Source organism: Oncorhynchus gorbuscha, linkage group LG05 (assembly GCF_021184085.1).
Source record: "Oncorhynchus gorbuscha isolate QuinsamMale2020 ecotype Even-year linkage group LG05, OgorEven_v1.0, whole genome shotgun sequence".
Taxonomy (NCBI): Eukaryota; Metazoa; Chordata; class Actinopteri; order Salmoniformes; family Salmonidae; genus Oncorhynchus; species Oncorhynchus gorbuscha.
Genome location: NC_060177.1, coordinates 48,913,660 through 48,939,084, shown reverse-complemented (window position 1 = coordinate 48,939,084; position 25,425 = coordinate 48,913,660). Strand labels below are relative to the sequence as shown.

At 41.2% G+C, this 25,425-nt stretch overlaps 1 protein-coding gene and 1 long non-coding RNA gene across 5 annotated transcripts in view; one reads left to right on the top strand and one right to left on the bottom strand.

The window, feature by feature from the left end:
* Window positions 1–5,438, top strand: part of LOC124035998 (cotranscriptional regulator FAM172A homolog) — a 221,709-nt gene extending 216,271 nt beyond the window's left edge. For all 4 annotated transcript variants that reach the window (XM_046350020.1, XM_046350023.1, XM_046350022.1 and 1 more), the window contains exon 11: window positions 2,993–5,438. In XM_046350020.1, coding sequence (XP_046205976.1) covers window positions 2,993–3,159 — 167 coding nt within the window. In that variant the 3' untranslated portion in view covers window positions 3,160–5,438. The remainder of the gene's footprint in view (window positions 1–2,992) is intronic.
* On the bottom strand, window positions 364–24,078 carry LOC124035999. The gene is made up of 2 exons (XR_006838830.1): window positions 23,945–24,078; window positions 364–1,487 (listed from the first exon to the last, which is right to left on the bottom strand). It is a non-coding gene; the product is annotated as an uncharacterized LOC124035999 (long non-coding RNA).
* Window positions 24,079–25,425: the final 1,347 nt, after the last annotated feature.

Here is a 25,425-nt window from a genome sequence, read left to right as displayed (position 1 = left end):
ACATAGCAGGATCTGACAGGATCTGCAGAAATACAGGTGTGCCAAGTTTGTAGTGTCATACCCAAGAAGACTCCCGGCTGTAATCGCTGCCAAAAGTGCTTCAACAAAGTACTGAGTAAAGGGTCTGAATACTTATGTAAATGTGATATTTCAGGTTTTATATATTTGCCAAAATTTCTAAAAACCTGTTTATGCTTTGTCGTTATGTGGTTTTGTGTGTAGATTGATAAGGGGAAAAAACGATTTATTCAACTTTAGATTAAAGCTGTAACGTAACAAAACGTGGGACTTTCCAAATGCACTGTATATTAATGTATGTCCAGCATTATGAAAACATCACATCTCAAGAAGTATAAAAAAGTGAGCCTCTGCGCAACATTTTATTTTTCTGGCCGCCCGAGTGGCACAGCTGTCTATGGCACTGCATCACAGTACTTGAGGCGTCACTACAGCCCTGTGTTCGATCCCAGGCTGTGTCACAGCCGTCCGTGACCGGGAGACCCATGAAGCGGTGCACAATTGGCCTAGCGTCATCCAGGTTAGAGGAGGGGAGGGCGGCCGGTATTTCCTTGTCCCATAGCACTCTAGCAACTTCTTGTGCAAGCAGACTTTGGTCACCAGTTGGCCGGTGTTTCCTCCAACACATTGGTGCGGCTGGCTTCCGGATTAACGACCTTTGTCTCTCCCGAGACCGTAGGGGAGTTGCAGCGATGGGACAAGACTGTAACTACCAATTGGATATCACAAAATAGGGGGGTAAAAAGTACAAATAATACAAACACTTTTTGCTTTTTCACAATGGACCCGGAATAGTCATGTAATATATAAATAAACTAATGAATCTGGGAGAGGTTTGCAGTTTCCACCAGTATATTTCGAGCCCCTGTGACCTGAGCACTGAAATCAGTGGCTCAATTAACTTTTACGTAAGAGACTACAACCGAAACAGGGGGAGGGAGGGAAAAGGCGAGTCCTCTCACAGACTGTTTATAGGACAGAATTCACTTTCCACATGACACCGTGGCATTTAATCGATCTCCATATCTTTTAAGGATATAAATGTGATTTGTAGCGTGAGTGAGCTAACTATCCTCCTCATCTCGTACTCCTCACCCAGGTAGTCCAGCGGTCAGGCTAACTCTGAGAGAAGCCTGGCTGGTGGGTTCCTTTTAAATCAGTGCTCAGAACACACCACTGACAACATCCATTAGCTTCCTCACACTCTTGTTACTGGAGGAGTGGGCGAAGGCAGTAAAAGGCTGTTAGCTATCAAGGCCCGGGCGCCGGGAGACATCGGAGGCCGCTCCTTCCGCAGACAGGGGGGAGCTTATACGGAGGTTGACGGAGGGGCCCGGTTCGTCTGCATAGCGAAAAGGAGACGCACTCCCACTGACCCCGGCACTGGGATAGGGTGTAACAGTTCGCGGCATTCCGGAGTTCAGCTCAGGTTTGAGGTGAAAATGGGAGAGCCTTGGCTTCAATCGCTCCTGCGGAAAGAAAAAGGAAAGATATAAAAACACTTGTAATGGAGGAAAAAAGCGGAGGAGGAGAGATCCCTTCAAATTGGATATAAATTATAGATGTGAGCAGGCCTGTGTCTTTGTTTTCCAGGGGTGTGTGTTGTTGCGTTGAGACCTACACAGGTAGAACACTGTTTGTCTGTCTGGGGGTTAGTGACTCACTGATTGCCAGGCTAGTCAATCTGACCTGAGGCAGCGATCATAGGCTAGCCTGGTAAACCATGTAGAGTCCAGTAGATTGACCGCCCGGTAGACCATCCCAGCCTTGGCCACCCCCTCCACCTCTATCCATTATCACAGCCAGCCAGGGGGTCAATCTAATTAACACGGGGTCAATACAGCAGCCATCAAAGGACACTATTTGTAGAGGGCCTTAAAGGTGCTTTTTAATTGTATCCCTCCAGCCTGGTGCATGTAGAGGAGAGGAGAGAGCAGGACGAGAGGAGGAGAGGGCTCTCACTTAACTGGTGCCTTGACCCATCAACAAAGCAACAATGGCCTCATTAACTGATAGTGTGTGCGGCTGTATTGGTACCAGGTACATAAACCTAATGGTCTAGGAGTCTATCCGAGGGCTAATACAGTGGAAGAACTGGACCCTGCTATGACTAGTTCTCACTGTGTATCTGGGATATCAGGGGATAGAACACCATTGTATCACTCTGTGACCCGTTTTCCCTGGGATGGCCTCTGGTTACTGCTTCTCAACACGGTACAGTACAGCATGTGGCTAAGCAGCCTAGCCGCCAGCTAGTAGGGAACTAAGCCATAAGCCATTGGTTGTAAATGGTTGCCGAGGAGCTGGCGGTGGAGCAGCTGCATTGGTGTGCTGTCGTCGCGCCGTGGCGGAGGTGTTGCGTGGCAGCTTTCAGAGCGACGCAGCGATCCCCTGACCTCAGAGAGCCGAGAGGAACCTGAGGCGTGTGTACCAGATTTCAGGCTCCCTGTGACCCCAACATGGGAACCGGCTCACCTGGAGAAGGGAGGGGAAACCCAGACCACCTGATACGCTGGCTGCCTTAGTGCCTTCTCACCGCTTCCTCTCTCTAGCAGCTCTGAGAATGAATGAATAACGGTCCACTGGTTTCGCTTAGTGCATCCATTGTGCATAACTCCCATTCAATTAAAAGACAGACACTGGAGGGTATCGAGTGTGCACGATCATGAATCAAGTTGGATCAAATATTAAGACTATCCCGTTGGACTGCTAGGTCAAAGGTTGGAATGGATGTAATGTCCTATAAGCATTTTGCTTGAAAGTGGACACACAATAAGCTTCTCCAGGTGTAGAGGAGGGGATTTACATGCTCCGTTAACAAAATGATTTATCTGTAACCCATTAGGTGTGTGTGATGTAACTGTGGTGTATGGTGTATGTTAGTTTTCATTATTTGATTATCCTCACTATGGTCACACAGTGGACTGTTAAGTTAACACTGTCTCTTTGTGCTATGTGTGTGTGTGTTGTGCAGGTACAGAGCGACACGAGCTGACGTCATGGAGGAGTTTCAACTCCATTTTCCAGTTCTTCAGTGAGGCTTTACAGACTGGGGAGGAGGAGGAGACCTCCAACACGGTCACTACACGCAGCTCCCACAGAACCAAACCCGACCACGACCACAACCACAATGACCTATAGAACTGCACCAGCAGGAGGGAAACGCAGGGGGGGTGGAGGAGGTGCATAAAATCCTCTCTGTCTTCCCTCTCCATCTTTTCCTCCTTCCTCCCTCATCTCTGTGTGATCTCTCTCTCTCTCTCTCTCTTCTGGCTGAATTCATCTCCCAGCTCGCGCGTGTATTGTTTTACCGGCAGAGTGCAGGGTGGTGGTGTATACATTGCAATAGCGTTTTGCATTATTTCTAGATGAGCGCAACTGTCAAAACAATATGGGCTGAGTGTTAGCGTTTCCCGTGGGCTGTGGCTCGTCTGTGGTCCGGGCCACGGAGCAGTGGTTGCAGTGGCTGAGATTAAGGCTGACAGGCGCTGTGCACAGTGCGCCGTGGTATACCTCTAATTGTCCTGACATCGCCCTGAACTGAGCTAATACCCCGGCAGCCCTCCCCACCACTCCCCGAGGTCCTAGAGCCCGCCCATACCCACACAGTCCTCCTCAACCCACACCACTCATACACTTGGCATATCTCCCCTCCCTCAACCCAACCTCCTACCGTCACCACAAAACGGTGGTTTTAACTCGAGTAAACATTTGCCATTAACATGAGATAATTTTAATGTAAAGTGAGTGTGTTGTTTTTATGGCTCCCTAGTCACATCCATCCCTTTCCCTTACCATCTCCAAAACACACACACACACACACACACTTCTTTAAAACGATAGTTACATTTTCTGTCAAATGAGGTCCTATTTATACGATCGTACTTTGGGGAGTTGCACTGCAATGTTTATGACAGCTGATATAGTGGTGGTGTTTTTGTATCTTACTTTCGCTCAATGTTTAGTTGGATTTTTATGCACTCTGATTCGATTTTGTATGAAGTCCCAGAGTCATAAATGTTGACTTGAGGTTGACTGTCTTTGATTTTTAATTTGTAAAAATGTCTTCTTCTTCTTTTACTGTACCCTTTTTTTCTGTTTGAAATCCATGAAATTGATGTTCCCGGATGATTTAATTTGATGAACTAAATAAAACAACCATAACCTGTGCTAGATATGAGAATTCAAGAAACTGAGAAGATTTTAAATCACTTAAAGCCCAGCATCAAAATGAGTTTTACGGACATCTCATTTTAACAGAAACAAGTAGTCGGTAACACAGTCATAAAAACTTCAATACATCCCCTTTGCACGTGTCGGGAAATCCAAGATTTCAATATTATCCTAAGCCTAGATGATGTGTCTTCAGATGCGGGGAGAAATGTATTTTCCGAACACTTGCCTCGAGTGCAAACGTAAAAGTGACAAAGACGAGAGATCTGCGTGGGCCAGCCTCGCATAATCTCAATCTGGGACATAAACAAGATTTTTTTTTTATATATATATATATATATATTTCCACGGCGTTTAAGTTAGAAATCACTCAAAGAATAATGGAATATCCTTCTAATATGCCCAGATATTTGTATCACCAGAAGGAGACAGTAAGCCACTGATACATGAATACACCTCCCAACACAGCCACTGTCTATCCAGACATGCTTTACCTTTCCACAGCTTCAGGCGAGGTATTTATAAGGAGTGTTAAGAAATGTATTGGTATATATTAGACTTTTTATTTTATTTTTTAATTCTGTGTAAGTAACATCCACTGGGTGATATTTTGAGGCTTTTGTAGGTTATTAAACACATCGTTGCGTTTGTCAGTAATGAGGGAAGCAGTTTGTGAGCTGTTGTGATTTTCATCTAATTGTATTAATGTCTCTTTGGATGTCACTCATGAAGTTAACTTGTTGTTTGATTTGGGAATATGTGGACTGGTGGAGAGGTTTCATTCCAGGATGCTGTTGTTCATGTGTTTTCCCTTTGCGTGAAGGAATAAACCTTTGCTATTTTCCTTCATTATGTGTATATTGCTGCCCCAGGAATAAACAACACACTATGTTCACTTGATATTTGTAATAAAGGGCTCGTTCCACGAAATGAGTGCCTTTCACATCCCTATTTTAAGTATAAATTGTGCACACATATTGAAATTTAAACGCCTGTTATATTACATGAAGTGCCCTTTAATATAGACCACATGGAACATTCAATGAATCTGATTTCTAATGTCAAATGAGACATTGAATATGTAATTGTTAAATTCTAGTATAAAAGCAGGTGAGCTGGTTCAACTATTTTTGACCGTTTTCTGGTGTTTGGTGGTGGAAAATCAAGCATAAGACATCAACCCTGTTACCCATAGATAGACGGGCTAGAAATGTTTTAACAATTAAAACATTTGTGTGAAGCTTGCATTTAATTGCCCCTCTCTTTTGTAAACTACAAGACTCCATTCCCCCGATCACATGGGGATTGATTCATGGCTGATTTAAGAAGTCATCAACCCTGTTACTTTATTTGGCACTTAAGATGCACTTGCTATAGTTTTATTTTTTTAATGTTTTGGGTTTGTTTGCTCTTGAGATGGGGAGAAATGGGTTTTTTCATTCAGTTGAACATGTGCTCGTTATGACAGAATCTTAAAATTAGATGAAAAATAAATGTTTTTTTTAGTCACCAAGTTACACTACTCAAAATCACCAAGTTGTTTGATCAACCAAAAGGCCACCAAGCCATTGTCTGAATGGATCAAGAGTGCAGCCTTCAACTAAATCTAAAGCACAGTTGATATGTAAATTGTGACTAATTTTAACAAATACTCTTGAACATATTATTCTTTCAGATTGTTTTTATGTTTTATTGATCAAAGAAGTAATCTATCTAAGGACATTCATGCTTTGTGATTTGACTAAAGAGAAACTTCACAATTTTTTCAAATTCATATTGATCATCTCCAGCACCACCCCAACATCAACATATGTGAAAATAGTGTGTTTCTGTGTTTTGTAGTAAAAAAAAAGATGTTTCCAATGACATCGCCTAATTAGGAGACAATTAGTAGGCAATGTCAACTCACAATTGGTCAAAATCACAAGCTGCACACTGACGTCATTGGAAACACTTCATCAATTGTTTTTACTACAAGACATAGAAATGCACCATTTTCACATATGTTGATGTTGCGGTGGTGCTGGAGATCAATATGAAGTTGTAAAATTGTGAAGTTTCCCTTTAAATATAGCATTTAAAAAAAGTTTTTGTTCAAATAATTATCCAATCAGATACATTATAGCTGTTGTGTATTAAAATGTCCACTGTGTTGTGTTAAGTAAACTCCAATCATCCACCTCAAAGAGAGAGTTTACCCAAAATACAAAATGACACGTTGGTTTCCTTACCCTGTAAGCGGTCTATGGACAAGGTATGACGGCCATCCTTGCTTTGTTTTAGTTGCCCAGGCATTGTTTCCAAATGCTAACGTTTTAGCATTTGTGTCACAAATCCCATTCAAGACATGGTACCAATATTAGCATTTTTCCTGCAACTATCCCTTCAATCATGTGTTCCCCATGCACCATTCCCATGTATTAAAACATTTTTGTCAGTTGCTGAAATTGAATTAAGAAGTGGTTGTGTTTATGGAGTTTACAACGAACACATGGCGTATGGGTATTTGTTTCAAATAGCCTAATTTATATGTATATAGCAGCCAGGTCACTGGTGACACAAGTCAGTATTAGATGTCCATCCACGTCTGAGGTCATCGGGAGATGACCTGGGAACCGGCCACTAGGGGCAACAGTGAGCGCTGTTACCTTCAAGTAGGTTTCTGTTGCCAAATGACGGCGATTTAGTTTTTAGTTTAGTTTTAATCCTATCCCAAACCTTAATCATTACCTTAACCATTCAGAGTTCATGCCTAACCTTGAGATGTCGGAGTTAATACCTAACTTAACCTTAAACACTTGGACATTTGACATTTGGATCAACTTCAAAATGTAATGTTGGAGAAACATGGATGAATGTCTAATTCTGACGTGAGACTGAGAGCTTGTTGTATATAGGCCACTGCTTATTCTAACACGCCTGCCGTGGTTAAATCAATTAGCCTGCAGTATAATGTTCTTCATTTAGACTAGTGTTATAAATTAATTTAGAAACAAAGACAAACATAAGGCATAGGAGCGGTAAACCCATAGATTAGGTCTACATAGTTCAATGATAGAGTAGCTCGTTTGCTTTACCACACATAACATGATCGTAAGGTATGCTACCCAGGTTATAGGGGCAGGCTTACTCAAGAGGGAAAATGATAGAAAGTGTAACGCCGAGGAAAAACGAGTTGAGAAAAGGTTCTTGGTACCTATCTAGAGCCTGATGCGCTGCCACATCGGCTCGCTTGCCTTCACTGCAAAGTGCGCGAGGTAGTTGAGCTTCGAGGGAAAAAAAGGGATGGGAGTCATCATCTCACATAACAGCTATGAAACATTACCGAGGAAGACGATCCGTCACTCAAGACAGAGGAGCCCAGTCCTCAACAATTGGACTAGTGTTAACCAAAGTTAAATGCCTTCTTAAATCTAGTTTAATGATTTGTTTTAGTATTAGGCCTAACAGTTCTCTTTATCGGGTCCTGCTTCAAAGAGCGCAGATGGAACTGCAGAGAAAAACACGCCTTATCCATATTAAGTTAAGCTTTTTGGTTTCAAGTTTTAGACTGCATAAGGTTTATTGGCCTGCACGTCCAGCGGATAAAACATATGCTCTACCATCTCCAGTTACTACTTGCTTTAAACTTGCTTTAAAAAAAAAAGAAAGAAAGATGAAGACGGTTAAATGTCAATTAAAACCCCTCAAATGGCGATTCATCTTTGCAAAGAGAGCTGTATGCCAGCGCGTTTTACAGGATCGTTTGTTTTCACATGGTGAAACCCGATAAGGTCATTAAACGCCCCCTCAATAAATCTTTAGAAATCTTTCCATTAACAGTCGAACAACAAGTGCGAGCGGGTGGAACCAGCTGAGATCCCTCACACCAAGTCAGGTCCCTCGTAAAACAATTCAAAATAAAACATTCAATCGCCCATCATTGAGAGTTGGTCTCACTTCTCTGACACGTAAAATGTCTTAAACACACTCAAATTCAATAGGCGAGGGTTGTCACATAATAACATGTTACGTCTTAAAACCTCAGATATTTGTTTCTCTTGTCAGGTGCTAGAGTTTTCCACCAATGCTCAAATAGAGCGTTTTAAATCGATTTAGCCCCATGTTAGAGTATTTCTATTCGCCATAAGGAAGATACATTTGCAAACGGGGGACAAGTTGAACACAACTCTGATTAGCAAGCGTCAGAAATATCTTCCTACACTAATTGCGTCATTTTCATCCACCATGTCACACTTAACAACATTACATTGAATTACAGTTTCCACTCCCGTTTAATTCTTTTAAGTGTGCAGGACCTAGGCCTACATATTCATGACCACATGATCATTCCCTCGCGTAGGCTACTAGAATGTCATCCCTCTCGAAACTTCAAAACGCCTGCGTGGTCTCATGTCAATGGCAATGGGATCCCAAAATGATATTATACGTTTTCAGAAGACTCAGATTGTCACGCTTTTACTCTCATCATCCCCTCCCACGCTCGCCAGCACTGCATAATATGAACTATTTCCAAAGAAGGACTAGGCAGCGCTAAGCAAAGTTGGAACGTCACCCTCACCAGCACCTTGAGCATTCCACCAGATCACTGTCGGATCTCTATTTGCATAATTATATGCTCCGCTGTGAAGAGAAAACTAACCCCCAAATTGTACGGGTCAACAAACTGCAACAATCAATGTTTTATCGTGTATAGCCTACTAAAAAACTATCTTAACATCCATTCAAGAGTGTATCTCTCTCTCTCTCTCTCTAAGTAGGGGAGCAAATCGTTTTTCATCTATTGACGGAAGAGCAATGTGTAGTTTAAGCTTGAGGTGTATTCAAGTTTTGTGTGTGACCCCCGTCCCCCGTCCCCCTCTCCCCCCCAGAGTATACTGTGCATTTTCCATGCTAAATAGGTCTACCCAAGAAGGCACTACCCGGTATTGGGTTCGAATGTAACGTCATTACATATTCATTGACTGACCGAACCATGAATCCAGTGGAAGCCACCTCACTTCAATCACTAACCCTCTCTACCCAGCAAAGCTCTTTGTGCACTGAAACAGAACTAGCCCGGTCAAAGAGTTATACTGGGGACCAAAGAGATCAGACTCAAGGGAATCATTAAGATGCCTCCTTAACATGCATTTTACCGCACAAACAAAGTGTTGTTAAGAGTTAAGAAACCCAATTATTGTTTTACTTGGCACTGGAAGTGGCACGTTGCCTATGCGAGAGGATACTTCTAATTAGATACAATGTAGACCTTGTTCCCAATCTGCCTGTTCAAAACATCGACAGGTGCTTCTATCCAGCTGAGAGAAAGCCAGGCAGGCGGTATAGGCCTGGCTACATGGACGTGAAGTAGGGAAGCAGGCCTAAACTAGAACTCCCGAAAATTCAAGAGGCCGGTTCTCAAGAATCCTTGGTCAAACATAGCCACGCTTACATCCCTGTGACAAACAGCTACACACACACGGACGCACACACGGACCGTGGCTTCACGTTCCGATGAATTGGGCCTCACCTGTCTAATAATCTGACAATGGGACATAACCATAGCCACTATATAGCCTCTGTGTGCGGTGTGTTTGGATGAGCCTGGCCTATAATACACCTATTGTGTCCAGCTGTTGGCAGGCAGAGCCGTTTTACGGTGTGCAGTCCATTTGGCTTTATTAGTAGCCTAGCTTTCAGGCGGCCGCTACTCTATAGCCTACCCTTACCGCCCCCTCAATTACACCCCCCCTGATAGTCTCGGGTCGTAAAGACTCCACTAGTAAAAGCCCGCCTCTGAAATGGAATACATTTGAAGAATGGGCTTCGAGTTTAAAGATGATACTTTTCTACAAATTACGTGATGGCACTGTATATTATTCGTGTATAGAGACCAAGTAATGTAAAGAGGAAATTAGTTTAGTGCTTAAGAGCCCACCAACGGCCCATTGGAGGAAATGGCTCATTTCGATATGATAAATGAATGACAGTCAATGTGACGTTTTGAAGTGGGTCTGTAATGGGCTATTCTTATGAGTTGTGATGTAACGTTGTGTTAAATCATGTGGAAATTCAGTATTATAGTTGGGCAGGAGTTGTGCACAGCCTATTTCAACTACACCGTTTTGTCTCGTGAAATAAGGAACCAATAACCAACAAATAAGGGGGAATGTTGGTCCTTCAAACAACTTCACTCGATCAAAAATGACTCAAGGGATGTCTGAACCAATTCACTTGGAAAACAAAATTCACATGATACAATTCTACGTTAGAAACATCCATTCCACTCAAATTCACTGTTAACGGGGAATTATGTAGGACATTACATGGGCAACATGTTACTCCATAACTTACGTGAATAGTTCATTTTATGAAATTATTATTGATAAACGACAGTTACCATTTAACAATGTTGTCTGAAAGGTACAACCTATGTTTGATCTAACAGAGTTGAAAAATGAATACTGCTGCAATATGGATGAATTATATTTAGGTTTTACAGGCTAATAGTATAATCCAAAGGGAAAAAATAAACATTGAAACATTAACAATTAAATTGCCTAAAATATTAGGACTAATTACAATATTTAATGAGTTTGCATATTTGTATTATTTAAATGCAATATTCATTAGATATGGAAGTAAGGGGCAGATGTAGTTTCTTTGAAAAACATGTAAGAGCCACAACATGTACCGGGTAAAACATGTACCGGGCAAAACATGTACGAGGAAATACTTGTAAGAGTCACAACATGTACAAGTTTCATAGTTCAGTATAGTTTAATATCACTTGAAACTAATCTGTCAGTTATAGACAACAACTAAACGGATATTAACCTGCTATTAATCTTAAACGCAATAAGGGTATTTGTTTAACCCTTATTGCGTTTTCGTTATTATTATTATTATTATTATTATTATTATTATTATTATTATTATTATGTCTTCTTGAGGACATTATGCAATTGAATTCGTTTACCGACACAATTATTAGTGAACAGAATGTGTTGTTGAGTAGTTAGCCTAACTATTACGATACCAATGATTTCCAGTTAGTTTAAGTATAGTAGTAACGTGGTAATAACATGAATACCCGCATTGGAAAGAATAATAGTGATGATTGCCTAAGGTTATCAACAATAATAATAAGATGTTATCGACACGTGAAACGAAAATGGAGGCCTACTGGTTATTCAGCTTTGTGTGTTATAAGGGAATTAATTATATATACTCTTAGGAAGATAAATTATAGAAAATTATAAAATCAAAAAGGGTTCTATCGCATGGCACCCCTAAAGACACTATATTGAAATCCAATGGACCCTTTGCTTGTTAGATGAAAGGGCTTCATTTGAGGTCTTATATAGGGGTGCCTATAAGCAAGCGATATCATATTTTTGGAACTTTTTTTCGAGATTGATCAAATATGACACAACACCATTTCGAATTCCGCAACGGCACTGGTGAAAAGCTGTAAGTGTTATCTCCCAGGATTGTGCATTTACGCTTTTCCTATTGTTCTTTTCTTACCTTTTCTTACCACTTCCAACAAAAAAAACATTGATCTTACTGTTAATCTGAATTGTGTGTGTGTGTGTGTGTGTGTGTGTGTGTGTGTGTGTGTGTGTGTGTGTGTGTGTGTGTGTGTGTGTGTGTGAGTGTGTGTGTGTGTGTGTGTGTGTGTGTGTGTGTGTGTGTGTGTGTGTGTGTGTGTGTGTGTGTGTGTGTGTGTGTGTGTGTGTGTGTGTGTGTGTGTGTGTGTGTGTGTTGTTGTGTGCTATGATGAAGTCCAATCAAACCACAAACTTATGCATCAACTTCCTCTCTTTTTTTGGATGATAATAAAGGGAAATGCAGGTGTTTTTCAACTTCATAACCAACAATCATTTAACAATACAAGATGATGCTAGTCTATATCTATGTGCACAAGCACAACAAGAGGCTACTCCTTCCGAACAAAACTTAACCCCAGGTAGTTCCTAAAAGTCCCCAAAGTCCTCAATTCGATGGCTGTGGTAGGGGGAGTGAGAGACGAGAAGGAGGGTCCATAAGGGAACCCACTGGCTCGTCTTCATCACTTTTGGGTTTATACGTTAAAAAAAAATATTGCAACGTTATATTAAATCAGACATTATATATTCGTTTCATCAGCTGGACGCAGCCCTCCGAGGCTAAACATACCAGTGGGGCAGGTTGGCCATTCCCCCCAGAGTAAGTGACGAGTTATTACTCCCGAGCAGTCATCATCGACTCCAGCGCGCATCCTCATTACGGACGCCCAAAAAGCTGAAGCTCTAAATTAAGTTATTGCCAACCAATGAACTCAAATTAGCTAGGCCGCATAGGTGGCCGTCAGACGGGCCTCGCTTTAAAACACCCTGACAGGCAACAAGGTGGAGAGGGGGTGGGGGTGGGGGGGCTGACCGGATTGGCAGGTGTGTTTTTTAAGTACATTTCATGGTTTATAGCCCCCTGGTTAAATTGGGCCCAATTGGAATCTCCTTGGTACTTATTACACTGACGCTATTAAAGGCATTGCAGGCACCTTCTAGAGCGCTCTTTGATGCCGCTCACTTTCTCCCTTTATGATGGGTCTACTTTGTTCCTTTCTCATGTCATTTCTTTATCAGCCATTTTTCTCCCTGTCTGACAAGCGTCTCCCTCTCCCTGCCACTGTCCATAATCTCTCCATCCAGTTGACTAGCTTTCTTCTTGTCGGCGCTTAAGTCGTTATTGTGTTTGCTACCTGAGTCAGCAGGGACGATGAAAAGCGTTTTTTTTTTTGACGGAATAGTTGACAGGAGAGGGGGTGAGTTGTGATGGCGGGAGGAACGCCTGAAAGGAGTTGTGTATATGTGCGCTCTGGTGGGTGGGATACTTTTAATACAGTCTGTGAAGTCAACAACAGAGCAACTAACTGCACTTTGTTAGGCTACTGTTTATCCCAAACCTGTCAGAATAACAGTGACAGACTGGCAGCGTCTCTATAAACAGTCATCCCTCCTAACATCGAAACCTGCGCTACCTGAGATACTTTGTCAACTCATCCGTACTGAGACATTCAAATAGACTAAATTATGCAGAAGCACATTTTCGTTTGGACATCCACCAAGCTATCGGAGTTTGATTCCAAACGCATTGTCTCCGTAAAAGTTCCTCGGGGCACTACTAATGGCATTACTAAGCAACAGAAATACTTTTGAAAGTTCAGTGAATTTAACAGGCAGTTAACCCGTTGTTCCTAGGCCGTCATTGAAAATAAGAATTTGTTCTTAACTGACTTGCCTAGGTAAATGAAGGTTCAATTAAATTAAAATAAAATATTTTGGGGGGGATTGCGTTCGTTCATATTCCTTTTGGCAATCGAATAATAGTCGCTATAGGCTTTAAGGATAGTAATCATGTGATACTTTACATGGCGATTAGAAATTAGTAAATGATGTAGGCTACAATCAAAAGTAGCTTTTAAATAGATCTACGTTGTATACAGATACTTTATTGATTATTTTGTTTAATATTTGAGCGATGTTATTTCGATGAGACGGTTTTATTGAAGAGACGGATCAGTGCAAAAGTTGAAGAATTCAAGGCTAATAATAGCCGACAATATCTAGTATGTGTTGCAGTTTTGTTGTTCCAAAAATAACATCCATCTAATAACAAAGTCATATAAGAAAAACGATATAGGTTAGGATTACTTTTTTTTAAATGCAGTGGAGATTCATTTGTGAAAACATCTTGCAATTAACGCATATAATAAACTATAGTGGAATCCTACTGTTTATATTAAAAAATGTTTCATCTGAATAATGGCAATTTATGTAATATATTAGATTTTTTTAAATAATCGTATAGCATAGACAGAACATCCTTTGATTTCAACGACATGAAAAGCATGTTGTTTGTGGCTGTTTTTTTAATATATTTTTTTTTACATAACTTAATCAGCTGGTTGCTGTTACGTTTGCCAAATAAACTATATATCTGTGCAACACGCAACATTACTAATTTCCTCTTGCTTTCAATATAATCGGATTTAAATGAACAACAAAAAAGGTAGGTACATTCCATATTCCATATTCCATATTCCATACACGGTTCATGTTTATGTCCATTACAATCACATACTCATGAGACATCATGAGAAACAATACAGAATCCAACACACCTCATTGTAATTAACATCGGACCTGCTGGAATGGTTGCAATCTAGCGTACACGATGCTGATGTAGTAGCCCACGGTATAGGCTATCAGGTGTGTGTGTGTGTGTGTTTTGGTACCGAGATGTTGACCTGTCAGGCGGGACTTGTTAAGCATGTAACTCCAACTGTTGGCTCTCTCCAGACGCTCACGGTGGCATCGATTAGAAACTTCTCCTCTCTAATTTGATGATAGCATCCAGCTATCCTCTCATAGAAACGTGCACGCAGAACGCTCTTTCTTGACCTTGCTATCAAATTACGGGAGACCAACACCAATTTCGCAAGACAGAGAGGGAATTGTTTTTTTGTTTTTTTTCCTCAAACCTGATCATAAAGCCCCTCCATCATGCTCTCGCTACTGTCAGTACGGCCCAGTATCTGCTGAGAAAACTATACACTTCCTCATGCCTTGTCCTTAAAGGGGCATTGTGCCTGAATGCAGACAGTATGTGAAAGCCTTTCTAACTATGTAAATATGTTATCCATCAGCAAAAAAAGGAGACCATAATCAGTATAGAATGGTGAGATTCTCCTTATGCATTCAAATATGTTCCTCATCAGTCAATTGAAATCGCCTACCAAGCCAAAATAGCACACACACGCACACACACACACACACACACACACACACACTCTCAGTCCATATATACATATATTCACATGTTACACGGCTCTTGCCTTTTGGGGGACCTAAACGAGATTTGCCCAAGCTGGACGATTTTTTAGTGGCCTCCCTCTTGACAGCAGAGAGAAAAATGTAGATTTGGAAGTTCATTTCCTGCATTTCTAAAAAGGTTGCCATGTGGAATAGAGAAAATGTTGCAGTTTTAAAGCTAGTTTTCTGCAGTTCTACACATTTTTCCATGGGTTGGAGATACATTTTTGCCATTTTAAAGCACCTTTCCTGAAATTCTACACGTTTTGCCATGACTTATGCCATGTTAATGATATCTGAGTGAGAGTGACGAACAAAATCAATGGGGCTCTCTGGAGGTCTGGGCCCCTGGGCACATGCCCTGCATCCTGGTTGGTAGTCGGCCATGATTACTGCAAGTTTAGATAACTGGCTAGACTAATTTAGCAATCTAAAAATTGTTAGCTGGCATGGTTAATTGAGTGACTGTCAGTGACTGACATAACAAGAGAACAACTGCTGATGCACAAAAAAAATTGAATTTGCACCTTGTAAATTCCCTAAGCGACCGCTTATGTCGCTTAAGCCTGGACTCAGTGACATGTTATATGCAGCCTACATACAGTGTATGCATAGATACAGACATACATGTACATAGTCTGCATTCATTCATGCTCACACAATGTACAGATGTGTCTACAGAAAGAAATTGAAGCCCGCCACACCCATGTCAGGCGCACATGTGAGAAAAAGTTGAAGTGAGAGTCGGTGTGGCTCATGTCTATAGTTGGAGAGGGAACTGAAGGCGCTGACGGAAGGCGGATTTGCTGGTGGAGAGAGAGAGAGAGGCTGTTTGATCGAGCTCTACAGCTTTGAGACAGCTTGTTAATTAAAACCCCAAGAGATGAGCCTCTGGAGCCACCGTCCATATCAGAACACTGCTAACTATTCTGACAGCAAGTTATGCCTACTTAACAAGCAGGCGTGCGGGCAGCTTTGTGCTTGCTCTTCAATCCCATACCTTTTTTTTTATCACAGGCTAGCAGTGAAATAATTTAATTCGTTAAAATCCCACTGTGGCGGTGAAATATCTTGTTTTCTACTTAACGAAACTATGACAAACCGATGTATTCACTGTCTTATTTGAGGAAAATAGTCCAACTGACTGCTCTTATACTCTCAAATCCACCCATGTCGTTTTAAAAATGCGGCTAATTCGATTAGGTTTTTTTTTAAAGTAAAGAGTGAATCAAGAAAATACGTCTTGGTTGGGTGGTCTAATAACTGAAAACACATATTCACTTTGACCAAATTATAGCATCGTTTTTTTCTAAAATGGAAAGCACTTCTGAGTTTTGGGGTTTACCTTGTGAAATAAAGAAACAATCCATTTAAAAAAGTGAAACGTGTGTCATTTCGGTGATTCGGTGAATTGATATTCTCTGATAAATGTATTTGAGGTCGGTAAAAAGCTTTGCCGTATGCAATATTCCACCTTTATGCCGCCCTTTAACTGCGGAATCTGTGTGCTATTTCATTGTATATGCATATGTAAGATCATGTCTTGTTAAGTAGTGAAAAACAAATACCGAGAGCCTTATTTAAACACTCAAACGCAGGATGAATCCATGACCATTCTACAAAAAGGAATTGAAATGGGTTCTTTCTTAATAATGTAGACTTCAATGTGTTGGCCAAGCCTATGCTACTAATGTAAATGATGTAGATAAGTTCTGGTTCTTAGTTCTAGCCGTGCTAGATGTGGGTCTTTGATGCAGCTCTTTTGCTCTAGGTGGAGGTTCGAAGAACACGCACACCTGCGGTGAGATACCACCCAGGATCCAACAGGGGGTGACGTGAACTAGCGGACAATACAGCTCAATCCCTGCTGAAAGATTACTTTCACAATAACGACCACCATTCTTTGTCACGCCTGCAAAACATAGCCTCATGCATGGCGCTGGACATCAAATATTTCTGGGCCGTGAATGAAAACAAAGAGAAACTATTATCGTAGTTTTCCACTCCCATTAGCCTAATCTAGTGCCTAAAAGTTCAATGTCATAATCAACACGGTCCATTGAAAACGTGTTTTGCAATTGCATTTTAATCCTATATCCAAACCAAACAGGGGAAATATAATCTAGAAATTAATGTCAATAAATGAGCGGTTTGAAACTGCATACAAAACGCATTTCCCCTTACCATAGGCCAGTCGTTATTACAAATGATGAAATCCTGTAACAGAAATATAAACATTACACGTGGGCAGTATTTATTCGTGTTAACGTGTTTCTTTGTCATCTAGCGTGGTGGCGGCCTCTGCACCTGATCGCCAGTGCCTTGGTCTGAGATCCTGCTTTTAATACAGCTGTAAAATCTGCTCTAAGTCTCCAGCACATTCATCAACGTCAGACATGGACACGACGCTATTTAGTGAAAGTTTAACTGCAGCAGTAGGCGATATCTTGACAGAGAGTGGGACACAGAAAACAATGCACCCTTTCCCTCAACTGCAAAGCGCGTTTAAAAAGTGCATATTTATATTTTTCTCGAAAGGTTGAAACATTACAACATGACAAACCCATAGGCTATTGCACAGAATATATGGACGTGTTGAAATGGCCGTGTCTCGTGGAATTATGCTTTGTTTTTAAAGCATTGTTGAAAAATGTGGTTCTAAATTATATTTATATATATATTACAGAAATGCTCGTTAATATATGCTAGCTATAGCAGTGTGCATTTAACATTATACACGAATTTGAGTTGTTGAAATAATTACCATTACATTTCATTTTGAACAATGTTAAGCCTACAATTCATTTTGAAGTACGCAATCTCAAATTTATGGAGACTTTTAAAATAAAATAAGATTAAACCCAATGAGCTTATAAGCAATGCACAATAAGCTAAACAAATGTCTTATTATCAGTTTATATATTTTTTAAAACATGCATTAGTAGCCTACTCTAATTTGACTGCTGTGTTTAATCAATCTGATTTGATAATAATACAAAACCCCTCGGACACATTCAACTATTTAAAAAAAACTTTGCTCTCGTATACACACACCAGCGAAATTAAATTAGGATCATTTACAGCCCCGGAAAGTATAAATCGCTTCAGAAAAGCTGCAGAGAGAGAATGCGGTGGACTGTGGGTTGAGGCTGAGCGTGGACAGAAGGAGTTTCGTGTGGTTCCTTGGTCTTAGGGTCCCAGTACGCAGAGCGCCATCTAGCAAACTAAAGTAGAAACAAACAGCCGGAGACAGCCTCCATGCACTGCACTGCACGAACACTGATGCACGAGAGCACCATAACAAAGCCGCTTATAAGCAGCACCGCGGAGACATTGCATCCTGCATTGCCTTCATTCAGCAGTATACTGCTCTCTATTCACGATTGATGCTTGACATCAATAAACCACCCTGAAATAGTCCGTGTATTTTTGTAAATTATGAACAAATTAACGAATCGATGAATTAGAACAAGGCAATGTTCATTTTTATAGAGGCTCGAATGTGAATGAACCTCGAAGGGTCAAGATCCTAAATAAACCAATCCTGTCATCGGTGTTCAAGCTAAATGTTTAGGAACGTATGTCAAACTGGCTGAGGAAGAGGTGGCGACTATCAACTTGACAAAATCGATAATAACATCCGCCAGCCCCATAACGGTGTTTAACTCCACTATACCACAAGTACACAATATATCTTCTGTCGGATGTAGTTTCGAATCAATTGAAATGTCTCAAATGTAGGTTGTGGCGGGATAGGCTACCGAGGGCCAGTGAGCTGTGTTGTCATGCGCTCTCGCCAAGCCACTGAATGCATGAGCAGCAGACTACACCACAGAACCGGTGTAAATGACCAAGCTCACAAGTCAACACAGGCTCGCACGTCCCCACCCTCACTATTCAATGTCATCTTTCATCTCCACTGCCATTACTTCGAACACCAACAAATATGACGACCCAAGGTCATCTCCCGTATCCTAACGCTATCACTAATGCCACTAGTTTAAATGTAGTCATAGCACTGCTAATAATGATATAGTGGTAGGCCTAGCAATAACACATCATCGTCATAATGGAGATCTTCCTAATAATCATTAGGCTATGTAATAACCATGATTAGTATGGCCATCAAATCGTATAGTCCAGCAGAGATGTAATCTAAAATGGAGACAAAGACTATAGTGTGTCTTAGTTCAATTTATAAGCATGCGAAAATCTACAGAGACGGACCTTTTTGATTTGGAAATTATATTTTACATAGTTAGAAATATTATAAATGCCAAAATATGTTATTATAAGTATCGTTTTATTCATTATTTTCTCTAATAGTCTACTTTCAATATATCCTGATGTTCAAGTGGAATTTTTGGGCTTAGTCGACGTTTATGGTGATAAATATATGCCAATAGGCTATGTCAGAGACATAGCACAATCAGTTGCTGTTGCTTTTTTCCCCTGCATATACCACAATGAGTCATAATTTTCGTCGAGAGACGTGGGCGCTAATATCCTCTTGCAAGGGGATTAAGAAATAGCATCCTGGTTTAAAAGTAAGGTGTACGAAATGCTCAAGTGTACGTCGGTGTCATGCATATAGGCTGCTACATATTGTTAATAATTATAAAAATATTTGCGCATATTAACTACTCTTATTCTTTCTTTTAATTGCAAAGTGTCCCATCATGAGGTTTTTATGGCATTCTAATCCAGGTGTGTGTGTGTGTGTGTGTGTGTGTGTGTGTGTGTGTGTGTGTGTGTGTGTGTGTGTGTGTGTGTGTGTGTGTGTGTGTGTGTGTGTGTGTGTGTGTGTGTGTGTGTGTGTGTGTGTGTGTGTGTGTGTGTGTGTGTGTGTGTGTGTGTGTGTGTGTGTGTGTGTGGGCCTACATTCTCGACCTCTCAGTGTGATGAAAGTATGCCTCTGCTCATAAAAATAATCCGGAGAAGTGTCAATTAATTTCATACAGAAATCAGATATGTCCCTTATGGCTTCATGCAGTCCAATTATTTATTATATGAACAATGACCTTAAGAGCCGTTTCCTGCTAAACAACACGAATGCGATGAACCTGTTGTAGACACGTGCACGAGCGTGCATGGCCTCTCCAAGGAGAAGGCAGCGATGTGTGTCAAATAGGCTGCAGACATAAATATATAGGCAATAGTTAAAACTAATCAATAACGTTGCATGTTACGCTAGTCTATTGATTTTCATGATAGTGTGTCCTGCTCCAAGTCCTGCTCCAAGTCCTGCTCCAAGTCCTGCTCCAAGTCCTGCTCCAAGTCCTGCTCCAAGTCCTGCTCCAAGTCCTGCTCCAAGTCCTGCTCCAAGTCCTGCTCCAACCCCCGTATTGCATTTCCTGCACATCTTAATTTTTTTCTGTAGCCCCCCCCCCCCCCCCAACACACACACACACTCTTTTTTGCCGCCTCTGCGTGGAGTGGAAAGAGTGAAGATGTGACTGGGCGTATTTGAAGTATGACGAGCTTTGTGCTCCACTCCTTTTCATTCCCCTGCCTCAAATACTCCCGCTTTCAAATAAGCCTCTCTGGCAATCCCAGCCCGCCCCCCGCCACCTTGAATGGGCGGCTGACCTTTCGGGCCGTGTCCACTCTCCGTCCAGTTTTATCCAAATAAGCCTCCTTCCCCCACCCTGCCTCATCTAGAATGCTAGCTATTCTTTACTGATATCATCAACGAATGCAAATGAATTTGGATGTGGGGGGCTGCATGGAAGGAGCAGGAGGAGGGGTGGTAGCCATGGACAAATAAATACCACACTAGCTGAGAATGCGCGTGTGTAGATGGAGTAATTGAATACTCGCCAATGTGGTGATGGTTCAAACCATCCTGAATTCAATATTGCAGAGAAAAGACACATTCCAATTTCTGAATTTCGTACTCTGAAATACCACCCAAAAATTCATTTGCCGTTCAGATTTGATGCATTTATTTCTGCATGGCCTTTGAAGAGAGCGGGGTCGTGTCAGTCATCGAGGAAAGGCCACTCCGTTAACCCCCTCCCTTTACACCCCTCTCTCCCTCTAACCCACCGACTCCGCACCTTTTCTCAGCAGACACACGTGAGCGCGCGCACACGTATTTCACTATATCACGCGGACTTTAAGGCGTCACAGAGGGTAGATTGGAGCGTTGCTTCTCTAACAAGGAGAGGAGGCACTTCTATAATCACAGCGGCTGTATGTAGCCTAGGCAAAGTGGTAACAGCTATAGCGAGATGGAGCGGTCCAAGCGCTTTAGGCGAGCAGAAAAACGTTCTATCGAATGCTTTTACAATCATCAAAGCACAATAAGTGTTAAAAGCGAATAGATTTGGGACATTTTAAAAGATGATTTATGCAGGTAGCCTATCTCAAAAGGGTGGCCTGGCTATATTATCAGTATGCCAAAGGATATTCCATTAGGATAATAATGGCCGCTGTGTATTAGCCTATAAATGTTTAAGTAATTGTCTAACATGAAGACACTTGCGTTTACATCCTTCCTCGAGGTTTTCCAGTGTGTTCCATCGCTACTGGCAGGCTCTCTTTGCTTAGACGCACCAATGCTGCTGCACAGACACACACATATATGATGGATGATGCTGAGTAAGATCGAAAAAATACATTTATTTATCAACAGTCTGCCTTTCCTCTAGGCTGGAGAGAGAAAGAGATAAAGAGAGAGGGGGAGAGGGGGAGAGAGAGCGAGCGAGAGCGAAAGAGAGAGAAATAGAGAGAGGTGATGTGTGTGCAGCATCAACCTTGCGAAACCCTGCAACTGTCAAGACCTTTCCCAATGGCATAGATAAAAAATGCCCTTTATGAAACGTTTCAGTCAATCAAGAAAACAGACCATTCTGCGCCAACCAGATAAACAAAGGCTAAATTGTAACAATATAAAGACCAACATACATTTTAGAAACCGGGTAGTTTGATTCCTCGATGCTGATTGGCTCAAAGTATGACGGAAAATGACTTGTTTACTGTTTTAATTAAGTTAGTAACCCCTTTATAATAGCAATAAGGCACCCGGGGTTTGTGGTATATGGCCAATATACCACTGCTTAGGGCTGTATCCGGGCATTTCGCATTGCGTTGTGCGTAAGAACAGCCTTTAGCGTGGTATATTGGCCATATATCACACCCCCTCGGGCCTTATTGCTTAAGTATACCAGGAATGGGTGCCCATTATCAAGCAAGGTTGGTAGATATGCTCCCTAAGGTTAATAACATGTTAATTATATGTTGTTGTCTTTTATATCGCCACACATGTATCGCAGTTCAAGGATAACTATTTTCTGACAGTCCTGGATCATACAAATATTCTAGCACACACATATCATTTTATGATGGCCTACATATGTAACGTTGGAACGGACCCAGAATGTCTCCGTTATTTTCATAATGGCTATTATTGTTCAGACGTATAAGCCTAATCATCTCCTCATCAACATAGTTGAAATTAAACAAATTGATTGATTCAGCTAGGAGACAGCTGGCCTTGACCAAAATTAGGGCTTTTACAGCGCATTGCATATAGGCCTAAAATATTTGTATTTATTTATTTGTTTGTTGTTTGTTTTGTCAAAAAACATAGGCCTATAGTGTATTATTTTGAAGACGCAGCCAATAAACCTACAGACTAGTTAGACAAACGGACAGTTTCTTCATAAGCATCATATTTGATTGAGTGAGTGGCCTATCAACACAGTTTGGTCAACCTTGAAGACATGCTATGGATTTTCTTGTTCATCACACCACCCATTGAACGTGTGTTTACCAGGCCCAGGCTAGACAACATATGCATTTAAAGAAACATTTCCCATATGAAAAATTCACATCATGAAGGTCATGTGAAAATCCTGACGATGGTGTGAAACATTATACAGCTTTGGCCAAATACTTAAACAAATAAATACAAATAAAATGCTGAAAAAATAGGTCACCAGTAAATTTGGTCTCAGCATGATGTGTAATTGCAACAAAATGCAGCTGAGTCAAATTGAGGAGCTCACTGGCAGCGGTGGCACAGTCACAAACCATCTGGTGTGTATTAGAAAGAGAGGCGGTAAATATAGCTGAAAAGCCAGGACGTTATCAGGTATGTAAAACCCGGCATTGCTGGCCTCCCATATATTGACATATCACACTGTTGAGATATCTATTAAAAAATATCTAAATGAATACATTAACATGGTAGTTAAATCAATTTTGCTGTGTGGCTCTCCGGATGACTTGACATGACTCTGACATTTCTGAAGGGATTATGGAATGAATTAGTTGGCGGTAGCACGCTGGGGATGATGTTATGTTTACACCACTGTGGAATTTTTCAGGCAACACCTCAAGTTTTAAGTATCCATAAGCAACATGTTACCTTTCCTCAGACTCAAAACACATTTTATTAGGCTACACAATATTATTCTTATAGCCTACTTGTTATTGCAAGTCGAATTTCCATGAGCCATAATGACGACATTTGCCACTGACAATCGCACACATCCTTATAAACTTCCCAAATGAAATAGAGCTTTACTCTTCTCAAAAACCAGCCCTTTTCCTCCTTGTTTCGACTCGGTTACCTCGTTTCACGGTTTCCATTTCAAAAGAAACTTTCCTTTCCAATCTCCGGGGTTTCTTTTCCGGTACTGTGATTTATTTCCTACATACACTGAAAAATAGCACTCTCGAGTTTGAATGCCACATGTTGATTAATTTGTTGTTAATGACAACCGGAGTCATACACATACGCATAGGCACATCCTTTCCTCTCTCCCTTTCTCACATATCCCTCCCCCTTCTCTCACTCTCGATCTCCCTCTCTCTACCGCTCCTCTCCCCCTTGCTTATCCATTTCACTCAAACGCGCACACACACATTGTGCAAGAGGGACAAAATCAAAACAAAAGTCTTACTTTTCTTCGCAGACCATCACAGTCGTCGTTGTTTCAGCGTCTCTGAGCCTCCTCTCTTCACAGTCATAAAGTCTGAAATATTTCAGTTCGACACAACATCTCGCTTTAATTCATATATTTCCGGGCACTGTCCCATAGACTATACCCAATAGCTTAGAATGAAGTGCAGTGCAGATTGAGACATATTGAGCCCGCTTTAAAAGGATAATTTCATGTGGGAGGTTGGACACAAAGTTTGGACTCGTGACTGGCATTCCGGAGAGACGTGCATATTTTAAAACAACAAAGCAAGATAGAGACCGGGCTCGGGGTGGGAGGGGAAAAAACTTGGAAAGAAGTTACTATCTGATGAACAGCTGTCATTGTTGGGCAAGTCTTTGTATTAAGATATAGCTTCCCAATGCCCCTGTCAAAGAATTATCATCGAATGTCCCTTGATGATGATGATTTTTTTTCTCTTACGCCAAATCATAAATAATAACTTCAATATTTTTTATTTAACAACATTTAGCCTATAAGGCTTGCAGGAGAGAATATTCTATAGGCCTAACATCCCAGTGCATTCTGGGCACAGACGTCAATTCAACGTCTATTCCACGTTGATTCAACATAATTTAATTGAAATGACTGGGAAACAACGTTGAGTCAACCAGTGTGTGTCCAGATGGCAGACAGTCCATGGTGTTTGATGTTTAGCAGCCTACATTGCGTTAAAATGTGTAGCATCTTCCCTTGAGGTAGCTAGTTTAAGATGAATCCACAGTTATTCAACCTTCTGACGATTCGCCTGCCAATCAATAATAAAATAATGTTTTCTAATAACAAAGACACCAAAAGTACTCTATGTAAGAGTTTGGACAACTTAGTTGACCATGTTACTGTAAAGGCACACAATTATCGCAATTGGCCTATGCTTATGCTCTCACTTATAACTTTAACTATAGGCTACACAGATTTAAAATGTCTTAGCACTATTCATGAGCACGAAGATAACAATTCACATCTTCTTGTTTTTATATGCCTATCCTTAAAAAGGACATCTATTGTGCGTGGATTCTGTTCAAGTGTAGGGCTAAATGCATAAAATGTGTGTTTGCTGTGACGAAATCTGTCAGTTGGAATGAAGGGTATGGAGACAAAAGGAGAAAATGCATGGTGTGGACCTGGATATCTCTGTTAGTTGTCGGCGTTAGTCCATGGGGACGGACGGACTGGCCACAGGGCAATTCTGGCAAATGCCAGATGTGTTGGTCCATCTTTAGCCCAATGGGCCTGTCTACATTGGGGGGTTTTATGCAAAAAAAAAGGACACATTTGGCAACAAAAAGGCGCATCAAGAAAGATAATGGCCCGGAGTTGGGGCATTGAGGAAAATAATGGGCCGGTGTGTTAGAAATACCCGATTGCCGATTTCTGGTTCCAGTCTGTCCCTGTCCATGGGTATGGAATACTAATGAGTAAAGGGTCTCTCTCTCTGTCTC